This window comes from Natator depressus, chromosome 2 (assembly GCF_965152275.1).
Source record: "Natator depressus isolate rNatDep1 chromosome 2, rNatDep2.hap1, whole genome shotgun sequence".
In the NCBI taxonomy this organism is placed as follows: Eukaryota; Metazoa; Chordata; order Testudines; family Cheloniidae; genus Natator; species Natator depressus.
Window position 1 is genome coordinate 187,140,812 of NC_134235.1, and position 17,343 is coordinate 187,158,154.

At 44.9% G+C, this 17,343-nt stretch overlaps 1 protein-coding gene across 2 annotated transcripts in view; it reads left to right on the forward strand.

The window, feature by feature from the left end:
* Window positions 1-377: 377 nt before the first annotated feature.
* PIK3R4 (phosphoinositide-3-kinase regulatory subunit 4) overlaps window positions 378-17,343 on the forward strand; it is a 39,121-nt gene continuing 22,155 nt past the window's right edge. The window contains exons 1-9 of one of the 2 annotated variants that reach the window (XM_074945577.1): window positions 378-530; window positions 1,973-2,745; window positions 4,784-4,917; window positions 5,054-5,636; window positions 9,577-9,711; window positions 12,415-12,636; window positions 13,699-13,872; window positions 15,043-15,188; window positions 16,739-16,942. In XM_074945577.1, the coding sequence (XP_074801678.1) occupies window positions 2,016-2,745; window positions 4,784-4,917; window positions 5,054-5,636; window positions 9,577-9,711; window positions 12,415-12,636; window positions 13,699-13,872; window positions 15,043-15,188; window positions 16,739-16,942 (2,328 nt within the window). In that variant the 5' untranslated portion in view covers window positions 378-530; window positions 1,973-2,015. Of the gene's footprint in view, window positions 531-1,953; window positions 2,746-4,783; window positions 4,918-5,053; window positions 5,637-9,576; window positions 9,712-12,414; window positions 12,637-13,698; window positions 13,873-15,042; window positions 15,189-16,738; window positions 16,943-17,343 lie in introns of both variants that reach the window. The other variant, XM_074945578.1, reaches the window with a different exon arrangement.

Genomic DNA, 17,343 nt, shown 5'->3' on the forward strand with positions numbered 1-17,343 from the left:
TTGAGCTTTCAAGGGTCACCTGCCCCAGCTTGTCTCAGCCGCCCCAGGGCCAGACCCCTTTTTGCAATGAAAGCGGAGAGCCTCCCCTCATCACAGGACTCCTGGAGCAGAGGCTTTCAGAACCACCCCCACAGCGGGGCCAGGGCGGGCGAGCTGCCAACGGCCCCCGGCTTTCCCAGGGGGGTCGGGGAAGGGGCGAATCCCGCCGCCTAAGCCAGAGGGGGAGTTTGGCGTGGGGGGGGGGCGGTGTTTGCTCTCGCTCGCCAGGCCCGCCCCCGCGCCACAGGCTGGCCGGGGGCGGGGCTCTGGCTGGGGGCTGCAGCCTGACGCGGTCCCTGTAGCCGGAGCCCCCGCAGGCCCGAGGGGCGGTGACGGGGCCCAGCCCAGCCGGATGTGAGCTCACAGCGCCGCCCCGTGTCATGGTTGCCGGTTCCGCGGAGCAGAGCGGTTCCCCAGAGGCGCTCGGCCTCTTCTACCCCGCAGCCGGGGGCTCCCGGGTCCCCTCAGACCCGGCGGGGGGCGGCCCCCGGGTGAGTGACGGGGAGGGGTCGCTTGGTGTTTCCGCGGGTTTCCGCTCCAGGTGCCGCGGGGGAGGGAGAGAGGGGGGTTGTGTGTCGGGCAGGGGGAGCAGCAGCAGCAGCAGCAATGAAGGCAACAGTGTGGGTGGGGATGCTGCCACGGGGGGCAGGGAGATCAGATGAGAGCAGGGTGATGAGGAGCTTTGTGGGGATGTTGCCACAGGGGGTGGCATTGGGGAGGGGGTTAGGTGGGAGCTGGGTGGGGATGCTGCCAGAGCGGGGTCAGGTAGGCGCTGGCTGAGATGGGGGGCGGGAGAGGGGGTTGCTGCCCGAAGAGAGTATTGGGGAGGGGATCAGGTGAAAGTTGGGTGGGGTGTGTGGCGGGTGTCGCGTGGGAGAGGAGTGCAGGGCATGCCTGATATGAGCACAGGGTGAGGGGCGGGAAGGGACTCTGGAAATCAAATCTAATAGACACACTAAACCTTGTTTAGGGCTTGTCTACACTGGCGCTTTACAGCGCTGAAACTTGCTGTGCTCAGTGGGGTGTTTTTTCACACCCCTGAGCGCGGAAGTTGCAGCGCTGTAAAGTGCCAGTGTAGACAGTGCACCGGCACTGGGAGCCATGCCCCTGGTGGAGGTGGGTTTATTTTAGAGCACTGGGAGAGCTCTCTCCCAGCGCTCTGCCGCGACTATACAAGCCATTTTAAAGTGCTGCTGCGGCAGTGCTTTAACATTGCCAGTGTAGACTAGTCTGCCACACATTCCAGCCCATGGCAGATTGGCCATGAATGTTTCAGTGGGCTCCCTTTGTTCTCTCATTCTTTGTGCCTGGCTTGTTGCAAATGTCATAGAATCATAGAATAACAGAGTTGGAAGGGACCTCTGGAGGCCATCTACTCCAACTCCCTGCCCAGAGCAGGACCAATCCCAACTAAATCATTCCAGCCAGGGCTTTGTCAAGCCTGACCTTAAAAACTCCACTGTTCCTGGAGAGTCTGGACCAAATTTGCTCCTGGAATAAGTGGTTTTTTACTTCAGTGGGAGATACACTTGCTTATGTCAGGGCAGAACTTGGTCCTGCATAGCTGTCAACCAAACTGTGGTTTCATTGCACAAGGAAAGGTCAAATCCTGAGCTCATTGATGGGAGCAATGAGGTTGGAGCTGTTGTATTAAGTGTTTCTCAGAAATCATGGGAAACTCGCAAAGAAAACATTTTTTTAAACAAGTACAGTACTGCAGGAGTATGAACTATTAATAAAAAAGCAAGGAACAGCTTTCAATCCTAGGAGCTATTAAGTAGTTGCCACATTCCACTCCAGAGCAGAAATGGCTGCATTTGTGTGTCATTTGAAATGATTTCTGCATGTCTCTATCTTTTTGTAAATAATATTTGGATACTTTGAGATGAAAGACACTATAAAAATATGAGATAGTATTTTAATTGTTTTCTAGGTGCAGTTGTGAAGTGCTGACTTCTACAACAAGAGGTGCCATCATGGGGAATCAGCTGGCTGGCATTGCCCCGTCTCAGATCCTGTCTGTTGACAGCTATTTCTCAGACATCCATGACTTTGAATATGACAAAAGCCTGGGGAGTACTCGGTTTTTTAAAGTTGCTCGGGCCAAGCACAGGGAAGGCCTGGTGGTTGTGAAGGTGTTTGCAATTCAGGATCCAACTTTACCACTAACTAGCTACAAGCAAGAGCTAGAGGAGTTAAAGATAAGGCTACACTCTGCCCAGAACTGTCTTCCCTTTCAGAAGGCCACTTTGTCTGAAAAAGCAGCAATGCTCTTCCGACAGTATGTGCGGGACAACCTTTATGATCGAATTAGTACTAGGCCATTCCTAAATAACATTGAAAAGAGGTGGATAGCCTTCCAGATCTTGACTGCTGTGGACCAAGCACACAAGTCTGGAGTCCGTCATGGGGACATCAAAACTGAAAACATTATGGTGACTAGCTGGAACTGGGTGCTTCTAACTGACTTTGCCAGTTTTAAACCAACTTATCTTCCTGAGGACAATCCTGCTGACTTCAATTATTTCTTTGACACATCGCGTAGAAGGACTTGTTATATTGCCCCTGAGCGCTTTGTTGATGGCAGTATGTTTTCTACAGAGTTGGAGAATATGAAAGATCCTTCAATGCCACTGGTAGACTTGGCAAACAGCAATCAGCGAACCAGAGGAGAATTGAAACGTGCAATGGATATCTTTTCTGCAGGTATTTGGGGTGATTATCCGAGAACTATACATGATTTATAGTTTTACATCAACTCAGTAGAGATTTTTTTCATAATAAGAAGCTTAAAGAACTTAGGGAGATTTGGGGGGAAACAACCCCCCCCCCCAACTTCTTAGTGTTGACCCCAGAGCCTTCTATTCACAGGATAAGTACTGTACAAAATCTATATATTTTTGTGTGATATAAAACCTTACAAAGGCACTCTGATACCATGGTGATGTATCTGAGCAGTGGAACTGCAAACTGCCATGCTAATGTGCTTCAGCTATGGTCTAGAGAGGCCGCCTGAAAAGGTTTGGTCTCTGTTCGTTTTTCTTTTTTTGCGTAACTAGGGATCTGAATTTAAAATCTATGGCCCTAATCCTGCAGTGTGATCCACGTGGGCAGACATCTGCCGAGCCTTATTGACTCTAGTGTAGGGGTGAGCAAACTTTTTGGCCTAAGGGCCACATCGGGTTTCTGAAATTGTATGGAGGGCCAGTTAGGGGAGGCTGTGCCTCCCCAAACAGCCAGGTGTGGCCCGGCCCCTGCCCCCCATCCAACCCCTGCTCCCTCCCTGCTTCTTGCCCCCTGATGGCCCCCCTGGGATCCCTGCCCCATCCATCCTTCCCTGTCCTCTGACTGCCCCCCCGCTGCCCCATCCAAACCCTCCTCACATTCCTGACTGCCCCCCCATTCCCCACCCTCTGACTGCCCTGACTCCTATCCATACCCCCACCTGCTGACCACCACCCTGAACTCCCCTGTCCTCTATCCAACCCCCCGTGCCCTCTTACCACGCTGCCGGGAGTACCGGTGGCTGGCGGCGCGACACCCGCGCCGCCCAGAGCACCAGGACAGGCAGCTGTGCCGCCCAGCTGGAGCCAGCCACACCACTGCACAGCACAGAGCACCGGGTCAAGCCGTGGCTCTGCAGCTGCGCTGCCCAGCAAGAGCTTGCAGCCCCGCTGCCCAGAGCATTGCGCCGGCTGTGCAGTGGGGGAGAGGGAACAGCAGGCGAGGGGCCCAGGGGCTAGCCTTCCGGGCCAGGAGCTCAGGGGCCGGGTAGGAGGGTCCCATGGGCCGTAATTTGCCCACCTCTGCTCTAGTGGGATTCTGCCCAAGTGGATCAGATTTCAGGATTGGTATTCAAGTCTTGGAAAAGAATACTTCTGTAGTTCTGTGTACTCAACGTGACCTAATAATTGTGTTTATTTGGCAATTCTGGGTGGTTTCTGCCCCAATCTTAATGTTACTGCTCAAAATATCTAAAACAAGTAAAGCTGTAGGTCTACCTTGCAATTAAACACCAGTGTCTGGCCTGTGCCAGCTGATTTGGGCTCGCAGGGTTCAGGCTGTGGGATTATTTAACACTGGTGTAAGCATTCCAGCTCTGGCTGCAGCTCGAGCTGGGAGATCCACCTGTCTCAGAGGATCTTAGAGCCTGGCCCCAGCCTGAGCCTGGACGTCTACACCACAATTAAACAGCCCGAGTCTGGTGAGCCCAAGTCTGCTGGCACAGGCCAGCCACTGGTGTCTAATTGCAGTGTAGACATACCCGTAGTTGACAAACACCATCACTGAGCATCATCACAGAAGCAGAGGTCCTTCAGTCACTTCCTGAGGAGGGCTGGTTACTCTGTGCTTTCTTGGTTGGTTTGTTAGTTATTCTGCCACATGACAGTGATGTGGTTTCCTTTTCTGGTTTTGCTTCAAGCACCTGCCAGCTGAAAAATGCAAGTGCCTTATGTTGCCTAATGCTACCACCCTGTGGCTGTTGAAATATACTTCTAAGGCTTTGTACTCTTGAAATATACTTCTAAGACTTAGAATGTAGGGATCAAGTTTGAAAGCAATTTTGGGGTTTTTCTTGATACCAAGAAATTAAACTTAAAATAGCTCTTTGGACACAACCTTTTATCCCTTTAGATTTTTGTATTCAGTTGAATTGTGTAAAACTTATTTTTGTTTTTGCATTGACAGCAAAGGAGCAGTACCTATTTTGTAATGCTCAGACACCATATTTGATATTTTCCAGGCTGTGTAATAGCAGAGCTCTTCACAGAAGGTGTACCACTGTTTGACTTATCTCAGCTTTTGGCCTATAGAAATGGTCTTTTCTCTCCTGACCAAGTCCTGAACAAAATTGAAGATCGCAGTATCAGAGAACTGGTAAATAACACTGCATTCTGTAGAGCCATCTTATTTATTCAGCTTTTGGTTTTGACTGCTTTGAGGATAACTTGTCATTCGTTTCTAAACCTTATAATCTTTTCTCCCACTCCCCTCCACCCCTGCCTCCCTGCAGGTCACTCAGATGATCCACTGTGAGCCAGATAAACGTTTAGGAGCAGACGATTACTTAAAACAACAACGTAACAATGCATTTCCTGAAATATTTTACACCTTTCTCCAGCCTTACATGGCACAGTTTGCCAAGGAAACATTCCTATCAGCAGATGAGCGTATACTTGTCATACGTAAAGATCTGGACAACATTATCCACAATCTCTGTGGACATGACCGAACAGAGAAAGCAGAGGGAGAGACAAAAGAGAATGGGCTAGTTGTTCTAGTGTCTGTGATAACTTCCTGTTTACAGACTCTCAAATACTGTGATTCCAAACTGGCTGCTTTGGAACTGATTCTGCATTTAGCACCAAGATTAAGTGTGGAGATTCTGCTGGATCGTATTATGCCTTATCTATTACATTTCAGCAATGACTCTGTGCCCAGGGTGAGGGCAGAAGCTGTGAGGACACTGACTAAAGTTCTTGCTCTTGTCAAGGAGGTGCCACGCAATGATATCAATATTTACCCAGAATACATTTTGCCAGGCATAGCACATTTAGCACAAGATGAAGCCACTATTGTCAGACTGGCATATGCTGGTAAGAGGGAAACACCTTCAGTTTTTCTTGATCCTCACTCATATATTTTCCATTGTCTTGAAAGCTTTAGGCCACATGCTGTCATGTGAAATGCTCAGGGAGATTAGAGAGGCTACAAATGTAAAAAACTCAGTTGAAATCCTCCATTATTATTAACTCCATATTGACTGGGTACATGTCACCTCAGGACAGGATGCAGAGATAAAGTTTCTTGACACCTTAAATGACTGCTTCGTGGAGCAGCTAGTCCTGGAACCCACAAGAGGAGAGGCAATTCTTGATTTAGTCTTAAGTGGAGCACAGGATCTGGTCCAAGACTTGACTATATCTGAACTGCTTGGTAATAGTGACCATAATATAATTAAATTTAACATCCCTGTGGCGGGGAAAACACCACAGCAGCCTAACGCGGTAGCATTTAATTTCAGAAAGGGGGCTACACAAAAATGAGGAAGTTAACTAAACAAAAATTAAAAAGTACAGTGCCAAAATTGAAATCCCTGCAAGCTGCATGGAAACTTTTAAGATACCATAATAGAGGCTCAACTTTAAATGTATACCCTCAAATTAAAAAACATAGTAAGAGAACCAAAAAAGTGCCACTATGGCTAACCAACAAAGTAAAAGAAGCAGTGAGAGGCAAAAAGGCATCCTTTAAAAAGTAAGTTAAATCCTAGTGAGGAAAATAGAAAGGAGTATAAACTCTGGCAAGTGAAGTGTAAAAATATAATTAGGAAGGCCAAAAAAGAATTTGAAGAACAACTAGCCAAAGAGTCAAAAAATAATAGCAAAAAATTCTTTAAGTGTATCAGAAGCAGGAAGCCTGCTAAACAGCCAGTGGGGCCACTGGATGATGGCGATACTAAAGGAGTACTCAAGGACAAGAAGGCCATTGTGGAGAAACTAAATGAATTCTTTGCTTCGGTCTTCATGGCTGATGTGAGGGAGATTCTCAAACCTGAGCTGTTCTTTTTAGGTGACAAATCTGAGGAACTGGCCCACATTCATTAGAGGAGGTTTTGGAACAAATTGATAAATTAAACAGTAATAAGTCACCAGGACCAGATGGTATTCACCCAAGAGTTCTGCAGTTTCACATTTGAGTTCCTTCAGAACTACTAACTGTGGTTTGTAACCTATCATTTAAATCAGCTTCTGTATCAAATGACTGGAGGATAGCTATTGTGATGCCAATTTTTAAAAAGGGCTCCAGAGGTGAGCCTGCTAATTACAGGACAGTAAGCCTGACTTCAGTACCAGGCAAGCTGGTTGAAACTCTAGTAAAGAACAGAATTGTCAGACACATAGATGAACATAAATTATTGGGGAAGAGTCACCATGGTTTTTGTAAAGGGAAATCATGCCTTACCAAACTACTAAAATTCTTTGAGGGGGATCAACAAACATGGACAAGGGGGATCCAGTGGATATAGTATACTGAGATTTTCAGAAAGCCTTTGACAAGGTCCTTCACCAAAGGCTCTTAAGCAATAAGCTGTCATGGGATAAAAGGGAAGGTCCTCTCATGGATTGATAACTGGTTAAAAGATAGGAAACAAAGGGTAGGAATAAATGGTCAGTTTTCAGAATGGAGAGTGGTAAATAGTGGTGTCCCCCAGGGGTCTGTAATGGGACCAGTACTTTTCAATATATTCATAAATGATCTGGAAAAAGGGGTAAACAGTGAGGTGGCAAAATTTGCAGATGATACAGAACTACTCTAGATAGTTAAGTCCAAAGCAGACTGTGAAGAGCTACAAAGGGATCTCAGAAAACTGGGTGACTAGGCAACAAAATGGCAGTTCAGTGTTGATAAATGCAAAGTAATGCACATTGAAAACTAATCCCAACTGTACATATAAAATGATGGGATCTAAATTAGCTGTTACTGCTCAGGAGAGAGATCTTGGCATCATTTGTGGATAGTTCTCTGAAAGCATCCACTCAATGTGCAGAGACAGTCCAAAAAGCTAATGTTGGGAATTATTAAGAAAGGGGTAGACAATAAGACAGAAAATATCATATTGCATCTATACAAATCCATGGTACGCCCACATCTTGAATACTGCGTGCAGATGTGGTTACCCCATCTCAAAAAAGATTATGTTGGAATTCGAAAAGGTTCAGAAAAGGGCAACAAAATGATTAGGGGTATAGAACAGCTTCCATGTGAGGAGAGATTAATAAAATTGGGACTTTTCAGCTTGTAAATGAGACAACTAAGGGGGGATATGATAGCAATCTATAAAATAATGACTGGTGTGGAGAAAGTAAATAAGGAAGTGTTATTTACTCCTTCTCTTAACACAAGAGCTAGGAGTCACCAAATTAAATTAATAGGCAGCAAGTTTAAAACAAACAAAAGGAAGTATTTCTTCACACAATGCAAAGTCAACCTGTGGAACTGTGCCAGAGGATGTTGTGAAGGCCAAGACTATAACAGGGTTCAAAAAAGAACTAGATAAATTCATGGAGGATCGGTCCATCAATGGCTATTAGGATGGGCAGAGATGGTGTCCCTAACTTCTGTTTGCCAGAAGCTGGGAATGGGTGATGGGATGGATCACTTGATGATTACCTATTCTGTTAATTCCTTCTGGGGCACCTGGCATTGGCCACTGCCAAAAGACAGGATCCTGGGCAAGATCGATCTTTGGTCTGATCCAGTAGGGCCATTCTTATGTTTATAAATGAAGCTGCTATTGATTTTAGTGGGAGTTTCATGCTTTTAAGTGTAAAAGTTTGTCAGCAGCACTATCAGTGCTCACTACTTCAGGTGAAGTAACTTTTTGGTAGAAACTACTCTTTTATTTCAGTTGTACATGCAAAACCATATAATGTTTTCTAATAAAGCAGCTTGTAGAATGTTGCATATAGGTAAAGTCAGTATTCCTTTGAAAGAGCTGGACTGAGGCCCGAGGAGCACTACGGCACAGGGCTCCCTGTGGCAGGAGAGGCAAGGGCCCCCCCAACCCCAGAGTGGCAACAACGACCTTTGGAAGCACTAGAGGCAGCAACAGGGAGCCCCTCTTTGCCCAGAGGGGCAGGAATGGTAACAAGGGAAGTTCTCAGTACTTACCCCTTCAGTCAGGCTGAATCTGGGTGGGTGAGCAGGGCCTGTTTCATTCTTCTGCTACACCCAGGCTTTGTTGGTCTTGTTTTTAAAGGTGAGTTAACTGATTGTCAATTAACTTGAGTTAACCAACCTGATAGTAAATGCTAGTCTAGACGTTCTACAAAGGTTTGTGTTTTGCCCTGGGGTAACCACAAACATTCATGTTCTGAACAAATTTGTTGTGATGCAAGCTCTTACTATCCTGTTGGTTAATTTGAATTTAATGGTGTTTAATTCTATCAGGTTATAAATCATGAGCCTGAGGTTAGGTGACCTGTTGGGCTAGTCCATTAGCTTCTTGCTTCTGTAAAAATAGTTCCGCTTATGTTATCAATGAACCTGGTTTCATTTTAACTTCTCTACTTCTTCTCCAACTTCTCAGATCACCAAAGTACCACACAGTTTGATTCACCTGGCAGTTTTACTGGAGCTATAATTGCAGGAATGTACCAGATCACCTTGTGTTGACCAAGGGTTCTCAAACTGGGGGTCGGGACCCCTCAGAGGGTCACAAGGTTATTAAATGGGGGGTTGCGAGCTGTCAGCCTCCACCCCAAACCCCACTTTGCCTCCAGCATTTATAATGGTGTTAAATATGTAAAAAAGCTTTTAATTTAAAAGGGGGGTCGCACACAAGAGGCTTGCTATGTGAAAGGGGTCACCGGTAAAAACGTTTGAGAGCGCTGGTGTTGACAGAGCATGTAGGACTGCATTTGCCCACAGTCTGGTTCTTGTCAGTAGTAATAATTCTTTCCATCTGCAAGCACCAGATTTACACAGTTTAAAATGAAAAAAAATTATGGTGGTAAATGTTTATCATTACAGAAAACATAGCACTGTTAGCAGAAACGGCTCTGAGATTTCTGGAATTAGTACAGCTGAAAAATCTGAACATGGAAAATGAGCCGACCAGTGAAGAAATGGATGAAGTGTCACATCCCAGTGAAAACTATGACACAGGTAATGTAACTTATGCATGGGTTGCTTACTTATGGGTCAAAGCCTGATGTGCTGAGTTCTTACATTTTCTGTTGATTTCAATTCTGGTGCTCATTATTAAGGCCAAGATTTTGTCACAGATATTTTTAGTAAAACTCAGACAGGTCACAGGCAAAAAACAAAAATTCACGGAAGCCATGACCTGTCCATGACTTTTAGCAAAAAAATTTCGGTGACAAAATGGAGATCTGTGGGGTCCCCACACCGCCACAAGCGGGGCAGTTGTGCAGGGGCTAGGAGCTGCCTGCAGCAGCTGGGGGCTGCAGGATACCCCTGCCTCCTGCAGCTCTGGGGGTCCCCCGCAGCCTGTGGGGCCGGGAGCTGTGGGGTGCCCCTGCCTCCCATGTCAGCCAGGAGCTGAGGGGGTTCCCCGGCACCCAGGAGCTGCAGGCAGGGGTGGCAAGTTGTATGGGCCCGTGCTCCAGCAATATTCAGGGCACTGGGGCCCACTCAACCAATTTTTGAGGCCGGCTCTCTCCCCTGGCCCCACGTGCCGCCCCCGCACGGCTCCCCTGAGCGTCCCTAGGCAGCAGGCGGGTGCCCCCTGCAGCTCTGTGCTGCGCTCTGCTCTGCTGGCTCCTGGCATCAACTGCTGCTGCTGGGTCCTAGCGCCCCCCCAACCACTAGTGCTGGGGCTGGCTGACCCTGACCCTGCCCTTCCGCCTCGGACCCTTCCCTTTTCCGGCGAGACCCTGCACCAGCTCAGGTGGCCCCCCTGCCCACAGTCGCCGCCCCTGCCCCACGCTGGGCAAGAGGCAGCCCCATTCCCCAGTGAGGCTACAGTGAGGGGCAGCAGTAGGAAGATGCGCACACGTGATGGCAGCCCCGCCGCCGCACCCACCACAGGGGAGGCGAGGAGGCTTCCTGGACCTGAGAGGGGGCCCTAGGAGCACGTGGAGTGACAGTGGTGCAAGGTGAGTGTGCTGCCGGGGGGAGAGGGCTGCAAGAGTCCTCCTCTCTGGCCCCAGCCAGCGGCAGCCTGCCTGCACCCCAAACTTCTCATTCCTGGCCCCACCCCACTCCAGAGCACGCAGCCCCAGCCCTGAGCCCCCTCCTGCACCCTGAACCTCTCATCCTTGGCCCCACCCCGCAGCCCAAACCCCTCACCCCACCCCTCTGCCCGAGCCCCTTCCAAACCCCTCATCCCACCCCAGAGCCCTCACATTTTTACATTATTTAAAAAAATATATATCGGCTTACAAGGCAGGTGTGGGGGGGAGCAGGACTTGGACTCGTTCTGGGAACCTCTAAAAATTATACAAACCTGCCGCCTCCCGAGCTGCAGTGTTCACCCGGGGTGGTGGGGGACCCTGCAGCTCCTGACCACCGCAGGCTGAAGTCACGTAGGTCGCTGGAAGTAATGGATTCCGTGACTTCTGCAACCAAATCATAGTCTAAGGCCCGGAGGGTAGTGATCGATCTATCGGGGATCGATTTATCGCGTCTAGTGTAATCGCTCTGCTGTCGACTCCGGAACTCCACCAGAGCAAGAGGCGGAAGCGGAGTCGACGGGGGAGCGGTGGCCGTCGATCCCGCACCGCGAGGACGCGAAGTGAGTGATTCTAATTTGATCTAAGATACGTCAACTTCAGCTATGCTATTCTCGTAGCTGAAGTTGCGTATCTTAGATCGATCCCCCCCAGTGTAGACCAGGCCTTACTCGTTATCTCTTGGGGCTTGGCCCTGTACTATCAAGTTCCATCTAATAGTTAAGAAATTCTTTGTAAAATTACACTTTTATTTAAACCATGGACTAGAAATACCCAAGCACGTGACTTGGCAATGAATGTTTATCGTGGTTTACCATTTTAGAGCACACTTAGTAGCTTGGGGATAATTGCTCACTTATTTAATGAAACTGGAAATCTCTGATTTTTTTCGATGCTGCTTATTTATCTCTATATTCCTAATAGGGATAATCTGTCTAGATTTTTTTAAAATACACAACCTCAACTCTGCCATCAGTTTAGGAAATGAAGCTACTAACGAGTAAGTGAATTTTCAATTACTCTGTTGCCACAAAGCATTTTTTGTTCACTGTTGAACCATTGTCTCTAAGGGTATGTCCACACAGCAAAGAAAAACCCATGGCTGGCCCATGCCAGCCAACTCGGGCTGTTTCAGTTGCTGTGTAGACTTCTGGGCTTGGCCTGGAGCCCAAGCTCTGAGACTCTTCCACCTGTCATAGTCCTAGAGCCTGGGCTTCAGCCTGAGTCTGGAAAAACACAGAGCAATGAAACAGCCCCACAACCCGAGTCCCGCGAGCCTGAGTCGGCTGGCACAGGCCAACTGCGGGTTTTTTTTGGACTGTGTAGACATACTCTAATTGACTCATTTTAATGCTTCTCTGCATCCTTACTTCAGCTATAAGTGCGATGAGTGGGTCACCTCAATGGAAGCACAGACTAGACTGTTTGGGGTATGTTTTTATTCATATCAGTGATATACGCTTCTATGGCTTCTCCAGTTCTATCAATTCAGAGCCTGAGTATGAATCCATTTGTAAGCATGGCTTCAGAATCCTAGTCATTCTGTTGCAGTACTGGCTTACTGAGTCTGCTGTACTTCAGAATTGCATATTATTTTAATTCATTTAATGGTGGCTGACAAATGCATATGTTTTGTTTCATGTTGACTCAATTTTCTATTGTGTCTGTCTTGCAGAGCTTCAGGCTTTGCATGAAATGGTCCAGCAGAAAGTTGTTACTCTGCTGAGTGACCCAGAAAACATTGTGAAACAGACACTAATGGAAAATGGAATAACACGTCTCTGTGTCTTCTTTGGACGTCAAAAAGCCAATGATGTCCTCCTATCTCATATGATCACCTTCCTGAATGATAAGAATGACTGGCATCTTCGGGGAGCTTTCTTTGACAGCATAGTTGGTAGGTACTCGGTTTCTTGCTGAAACATGCTTAGATGTAATCAATTAATTGAATACACTGCTGCAGGTTCTTAGAAATTTTTACAGTCATAGAAGAGGGCTTCTCCTGTGGAGAGTTTAGTAACTCTGACATAGAGGCAAGCAATTTAATGCTCATGCATGTCTTTTTTTTTTTTTTTTTTTCCCCTCCTCCCCTTCTTGGTAGCAGGATGGAGTGATTTAAATCAAGACCTTTTAAATCTCTTGATTAAAAAAAATTGATTTAGGTGAGGTCGAGGCTCTGTAAAACTAATTTGAAAATTTGTGCAGTTGCAACTTTAGATTCAAATTTATAATGAATTTAACTGTAAACGCTGTTTTTTTTCTTTTTAAAAAGAATTGTATTTGAATTACACAAAACTGTTAGCTCCCTCCCCCAAAGCAGATACAGAACTTTATTTGCATGAATAATTCCATTCACTTCAATTGGATTATTCATGTGCTTAAATTTAAGCATGTGCATAAGTGTTTGCAGCACCAGGGGGCTAAAATTATATTTTTATTAAACTTTTCTGAGTGGCATAAAATCTCTCATTTCAAAACAAAATTGGTTCTTTATTAACAGTTAAGTTATTTAGTCTTTCCATATATTAACAAAGTTATTGCCAACTTTGTTATACACACAGGCCCAACGTTCAAAAATAGTAACTGAAGTTAGGTGCCTAAGTATGTGTTTAAGAGCCTAAATAATTTTAAGGGCACAAGTCTGTTCGGCTTCCAACTGCAAACACTGATGGAGGAGAGTAGCCTGAAGTATGAAGCATTTCAGCTTTCTTCATTGAAGTTATTATGAGTTTTGCCTTTGCCTTTTGCAAATATAGCATGGGCTATTGGCTTATCAGTTTTGTGTCTGAATCTGTGGTGGTCTCCCCCACCCCTTCTTCCCCCTCCTCCAAATGATTTAATCACTTTCAGGAAGATGTGGACTTCCTTTATATATAGTGTTTGTTACCCTGCTGTCTTAGCTTTTTGGGGGTGTTACCTTGCCGATTACAATAACACTTTTTTTCTTTATGGGTTTTAGGTGTTGCTGCTTACGTTGGCTGGCAAAGCTCATCAATTTTAAAACCTCTACTCCAGCAAGGTCTCAGTGATGCTGAAGAATTTGTCATTTTTAAGGCTCTCAATGCCCTTACCTGTATGTGCCAGTTAGGGCTCTTGCAGAAACCACACATCTATGAATTTGCTTGTGATATAGGTAAGTTAAAAAATTGCTGAAAATATCTTGGTTTGTCTACGGAAAATCTTTATTCTGTAAAGTTTCACTGTTATCTTAGGTTTCAGAGTAGCAGCCGTTACTTAGTCTGTATTCTCAAAAAGAAAAGGAGTACTTGTGGCACCTTAGAGACTAACAAATTTATTTGAGCATAAGCTTTCATGAGCTACAGCTCACTTCATCGGATGCAACTGTTACCTTAGTTATCCATTATATGACCCTACTTCAAATTTCTTTAGGTTCTGGTGGGAATTATTTTCCTAACTTTTACTAAGCTGTTGCTAATGCAATAACATGTTGCTTTGCATTCTAAAATAACTATTTTGATATAACAAATAATCTGAAGTGGATATTAGGGCATAAAATTTCTATTAAAATTCAGATTCACTTGGATTTGGACTTTCTGTTTTTAATCAATACTTCCAGTAGAAGTGCTGCCAAAATTAAGGTCAAGGCTCACTTTCTGCTTGCATAAATTTACCAGCCTGAAACTTTACCTGTCAGTTTCAGAAATGTGAGATGATTAAATAAGAAATAACGTGCTGGCTACGGCAAAGAACACTTATGTGAAATATTTAGTAAAAACTGGATTATACAAGGGAATAAACTGCCAAAGAAGGTTATAGAATAATTTGAAATTTATAATTGTTAGATTTGCAAAATCATTAGAAATGTTTAAGGCTGTAACTGAAATATTTGGGGAAACTTTAGCGATGATTGTCTGCCCTGCCATTATTCAGGGGACTAGGTTACATGACTCACAGGCTCATACTTCCCAAATGATTGTGATGATGTTCCCCCATCTTATTTTTAAGAGTGCATGCAGAATTTCCCCCAATTTTTTTCATTTATTTCCCCTCAATTATTCTGGAGCTGGCTCCCTTCTCGAGTCTGTCACCAGTGCTCTTCCAGTTGAAATCAGTTAGGTGTTAGGTGCCTAAATTCCTTTGAGCATTTGGCCCCAAGTGCCTGTTCTGAAGCTCATTGACTTCAGGCCCCATCTGTGAAATCTCTGGTACTTTGGAGGAGCAGGGACTGAACTTGGGGAGGGAAAATGAGGATCCCTTGACTGGCAAATACAGGACAGTCCTGTCTCCTCAATTGGAACAACAGATTTGAAATGATACGTTTTAACATTAATTTTTTTTCCAGCGCCTTTCCTATGTCATCCAAACCTTTGGATACGTTACGGTGCAGTAGGATTTATCACTGTGGTAGCACAACACCTAAATATTGCTGATGTCTACTGCAAGCTAATGCCTTATCTCCATCCTTTTATCACTCAGCCGATAATACAGGTAATCGTTCGCATACTGACATGACTACATACTGTATCTTCATAAATTTAGATCATTTTTGCAATAATGTCTGGTTTAAAAATTTTAAAAGCTTCAATTCAATTTTCAGATTAGGAAACTAATCAGACGCTCAGTTAGGAGCAGTTCAGCTTTTCTGACCTCTTGTAGCAGCTGTTGATAGACTGGCAATGCAGTGTACATGAAACTTCTTTTTTTTAAAGGGCAACACCACTTCAAATTTCATCTGAATAATAGAAGTTTTTACAGCAGCTAAAATTGATAGAATCATTTTTGAACAAAGCATTTCCCTGCAGTGTTTGCAACCAAGATACTGTAGCATTGTGCTAGTTCATAGGAACCTGAAAGTGATCATAAACTGGCCGTAAAAACTGCTATGGGTAATTTTTTTGAGACCAATGATTCATGTGCAAAAGTGCAAGCAAGGTCTGTTGTGTGCATATAGCTACGTGCACTTGGGTCTCAGTCCGGTAAGACGCTGAGCATTCTGGCCCTGATCCAGAAAAGCATTAAAGTACATGCTTAACTTTAAGTACAGTAGTAGTCCTGTTGACTTCAGCTAGCTAGTCATCAATGCACTTCTGACTTCAGTGGGACTACTCACATGCTTAAGTGCTGTGCTAGATCAGGGCCAGCGTAGTCAGCACCTTGCAGGACGAAGCAATTGCAGATCATCCTGTTTGCAATTATTTCCTGCGCAAATGGTGTGCAGTGGCATGCCTTTTTGCACAATACTGTAGGTTTCTTTTTGAATGCGTGCCCCAATTGTCTGAGCAAAGAGAAATCCAAATGTAATCACAACATATATTCTGAAAGTACATTTGATTCTTAACATTCTTTGTTTTAATAAACTATGGTGGTGTTAACACTGTAAAGAAACTCATTGCTAAAATATTATTTTAAGCACTGCCTTTTTAAAGAAGTTTTATATTGTGTACATCTTCAAATAAGAAGTACTCTGATTTATAATCTTTCACTTCCTGTTACAGCATAAAATGATTTCTATGTATTATAATGTAATAGACATCTACGACTCATGAAGGGTAACTACAAAAATTTATGATATTAAGTAAGATTTAAATATATAAAAACACTTATTTCTTTTTAAAAGTAGTTTTTCTTAAAACCAGACAGACATTATCGCATCTTGTTCCTCCTGTGATAGATTCTTTTCTGGATTTTGAGGAAAAAGTATTCCAATTTATGTGACCTCGCATTCCCCCCACCCCCAGTGCATCGCCTGGAAATACTAGGGTAAAATTTTTACAGTACTAGTTTGAAAGTAAGCCCATCAGGAAGAACTGAAAACATGTTCTTAAAAATAAAACAAATCTCTTCCTCTGAAGGATTGTTAGCATTTTCAGGGAATGATGCTTCTCTTTCCTCTAAGTGGCCCAAATATCTGTTATTGGACCTTTAACAGGGTGAACTATTGAAAAGGTGAGCTGATAGCCAAAAGCTATTGGACTAGTCTTGTATTTCTACAGATATGATACCTTCCTTGTTGATTGTTCCCTTTTTCTGAATTGCAGATAGATAAAGAAATAGTCCTGTTGAGTGTCCTTAAAGAGCCAGTAAGCCGTTCCATATTTGATTATGCTTTAAGATCAAAAGACATCGCAAGCCTTTTCAGACATCTTCATATGCGTCAGAAGAAAAGGAATGGTGCTCTCCCTGATTGTCCTCCCCCTGAGGACCCAGCCATAGCGCAGCTGCTAAAGAAGCTACTTTCCCAAGTAATTATTATTCTTTATTTGTACTGCAGTAGTACATGCCAGTTAGGCGTGAGGCCCTGGTGTGATAAGTTTTGTACAAACACACAGGTAGATACAGTCCCTGTCCCAAAGAGCTCACAATCAAAAGTTCTGATCATACAAAAAACTACTCAAACAGTCCCATTGATTTCAGTGCTTGAGTTTGCAGAATGAGGGCCTTGAGAAGGTAATGAGGCATTTTAAAAAAGGTCTGCCATAGAGAGACAACCAGGCTAGAGTAAGAGGGAGCTATGGTGTTTAGAGGCTTGCATGTGTAAAAGGAGGAGGGAAAGAGCTTTACAAAGAGGACATAATCACTCCAAGGCCCCAGAAGTGTGCTGCTCCAAACTGACCAGAGAGAAGACATGGGATAAAGTAGGCTG